Source organism: Eurytemora carolleeae, unplaced genomic scaffold (assembly GCF_000591075.1).
Source record: "Eurytemora carolleeae unplaced genomic scaffold, Eaff_2.0 scaffold1283, whole genome shotgun sequence".
Taxonomy (NCBI): Eukaryota; Metazoa; Arthropoda; class Copepoda; order Calanoida; family Temoridae; genus Eurytemora; species Eurytemora carolleeae.
In genome coordinates, this window is record NW_019402138.1 from 4133 (window position 1) to 7537 (window position 3405).

The 3405-nt window shown below is 39.1% G+C and overlaps 1 protein-coding gene across 1 annotated transcript; it reads left to right on the forward strand.

Annotated features, from left to right (window-relative positions):
* Positions 1–599: 599 nt before the first annotated feature.
* Positions 600–2210, forward strand: LOC111717968 (prostasin). Its single transcript, XM_023493435.1, has one exon. It carries the CDS (start codon positions 615–617, stop codon positions 2193–2195), a length of 1581 nt encoding a protein of 526 aa, XP_023349203.1. The 5' UTR covers positions 600–614; the 3' UTR covers positions 2196–2210.
* The last annotated feature ends 1195 nt before the right edge of the window (positions 2211–3405 follow it).

The window sequence follows — 3405 nt, forward strand, 5'->3', positions numbered from 1 at the left end:
CTCAATCATTAGGCATTTCTGGAAAATTTTTGATGAAAGCCATAGTAGAATCATAAAATGTATAATCTTATTATTACTATTCCTTTGCTATTGATGAAAAGCTGTTCGCAAATTTCTTCAAAACTTCGTTTTCACCTTTAAAAGAAAGAGCATGCGACCCTAGCTGAAAACATTTACATAAACCTACAAGATTACATGTTTTGTTAGTATTGAATCAATAGTCTGTAGTAACCAGTTTAGTCCAGATAAAATAAATATTCAGTGGTAAACAAGTTCTGCTATGTCAGCAATCCATTTCAAAGCTTTGTTAAACTGAGTATTTGTGTAATTGAGCAAATAGTCATGCAAGTGTTAAAGTTCTATATATTCAACTGGGATTTCTGTAGTAAGTTACTCAAGCCTACTTCTCTCAAGGTGCAGTAATATCATTATTTTAGACATTCAAAATCAGGCCTTTTTGTTGTGTTCATTTATAACTTTTAACCTCCATTTTCTCCATGTTCTTTGCTTCTGTTCCAATTAAACATCATTGAATCTAATACACTTTAAAGACACCATAAAAGCAAGTTTAGATGTTGAATTTAAATTTTGATGGCTGAAATGAACATTTTTAGATGAGATCTGTCTTGTGTTTGACTTTCCTGTTGGCTGGAGTATCCCAGGCCAAACATATTCAACCTAAGCTTGATATTGTCTTGATCAACAATGAAACCGAATCAAGGAATATCTTGCCAAAACTTGAAGTTCAACTTCTTGTAAATGAGACTGAAGAAATTGATCCAAGCCTGTTGACTCCAAAGCTAGAGGTCCAGCTTCTTACAAATGAAACTGAGGTTGTTGATCCCAGTCTGCTGACTCCTAAGATGGCTTTGGACAGAGCTACAACAGATTGTGGATGCGGGTATGCTGTGAGCAATCCTAATCCAGCAGCTGGAAGAATTGTTGGTGGATCTGTAGTTACCCCACAGAACAAGCTTCCATATCAAGTATTTGTTCAGACCTGTTTTGCTAATGGCTGCGCTTCTTGCGGAGGTACATTGATCAATAAAAGGTATGTCATGACTGCAATGCACTGTGTTATGAGTGGAGGTGTCGCGGCTAGGAGTGCGTTGGTCAAAATTGGAGATTATAGTAAAAATTCTGCTATCGAGACAATACCACAACAGAATATTCCTGTTGCCAATATTATTATGAGAGATGACTATGATGAAAAGAATACGAATAATGATATTGCTCTGCTCCGCTTGTCTTCTGATGTTGTATTTAATGCCAATGTTGTACCTGCCTGCCTACCTACTGATCCAAATAATCTTTATGTAGGCCTGGAAGCAGTTGTTTCAGGGTGGGGCACTACCTCTTCAGGAGGGTCTACAAGTGATTTGCTGAAGGAAACTACAGTTAAAATTGTAGCTAACTCTGATTCAACCTGCTTACCAAAATATGGAGATATTGGAAAAACAAGGATGTGTGCTTATGCAGCAGGAACTGATAGCTGTCAGGGAGATAGCGGTGGACCTCTGGTTGTCAAGGAGGATGGAAGATACACAGTAGTAGGTGTTGTATCCTATGGTATAGGTTGTGCTAATGCTGACACTGCCGGAGTATATGCTAGAGTGAACAACTACTTGGACTGGATCAACACAAATGTTGCAGATGGATGGTGTTCAGGAACTAATCCTGCAGTACAACCAACAACTGCCTCTCCTACAACCCAAGCTCCAGCTACAGGTGGTCCATGTGATCTCAGATGTCTGGGGACATTTTCTGGAAACTATCTTTTGAATGGTCTCCCTGCAACCTGCAGCCTTGGTATTTGCACATCTACAGATGGAAGTAATCTTTGCAATGCTTTAGGATTTCCTTGCGGAGTACCTACTGCTGCCCCAACAACCAAACCTCCAGCCACTACTGCTCCAACAACCAAACCTACAGCCACTACTGCTCCAACAACCAAACCTCCAGCCACTACTGCTCCAACAACCAAACCTCCAGCCACTACTGCTCCAACAACCAAACCTCCAACCACTGCTGCACCAACAACGACTGCTCCAATCTGTAATCTAACATGTATAAGCAGTACACTAAATGGTTTTTATCTGATCAATGGAATTCAATCTACATGCACCAATGGAAGATGCAGTGCAACTAATGGAAGTGACCTTTGCAAGCAACTTTTGTATCCTTGTGGAGTTTGAACAGATAATACTGAACATTGAGGAATTATATGTTGTATCTAAATTGGAAATAAATAAATAATTATTATACACCTTATAGAATAGAAGGGTTCTTTTTTACCAATTATTAATCATTGTGCTACTAGGGTTTCAACTCAATGCAACCTTCTCCAGGCCCAAACCAGCAAAAACAATTTAAATTGTGGGATATGAGATATATATGCTTGAAAGGTTACTGACTTTTGAAATAATACAGGGGTGGGTTAGGGACCTGTAAAAGCATGAGGGGGTGGGTTACTGACTTGTAAAAGCATGAAAGAAAAGAGTTACTGACTTGTAAAAGAATGAAGGGGAAGGGTTACTGACTAGTAAAAGAATGAGGGGAAGGGTTACTGACTTGTAAAAGAATTAGGGGTAAGGTTACTGACTTGTAAAAGAATAAGGGGTAAGGGATACTGACTTGTAAAAGAATGAGGGGAAGGGTTACTGACTTGTAAAAGAATTAGGAGTAAGGTTACTGACTTGTAAAAGAATGAGGGGTAAGGGATACTGACTTGTAAAAGAATGAGGGGAAAGGGTTACTGACTATTAAAAGAATGAGGGGGAAGGGTTACTGACTTGTAAAAGAATGAGGGGTAAGGGTTACTGACTTGTAAAAGAATGAGGGAGAAGGGTTACTGACTTGTAAAAGAATGAGGGGGAAGGGTTACTGACTTGTAAAAGAATGAGGGGGAAGGGTTACTGACTTGTAAAAGAATGAGAGGGGTGGGTTACTGAATTGTAAAAGAATAAGGGGAAAGGGTTACTGACTTGTGAAAGAATGAGGGGGAAGGGGTAATGACTTGTAAAAGAATGAGGGGGAAGGGTTACTGACTTGTAAAAGAATGAGGGGGTTGGGTTACTGAATTGTAAAAGAATGAGGGGAAAGGGTTACTGACTTGTAAAAGAATGAGGGGAAAGGGTTACTGACTTGTAAAAGAATGAGGGGTGAAGGGTTACTGACTAGTAAAAGAATGAGGGGGAAGGGTTACTGACTAGTGAAACAGGTGCTGAGCCCCCCTAGTAAGAATACGCCCTGGTTCTCAGTTTGATCCTAGATTCTTGTAGGAAATTCTATAACAGAAAAAATCCGCCATGTTTCAATTTTTTTTTTTAGATTTGGTGGATTTTGTCATCCTTTGTAGATTTATAGACAATGGAATATTTTAACCCAATCAATAAGTGAACTTAG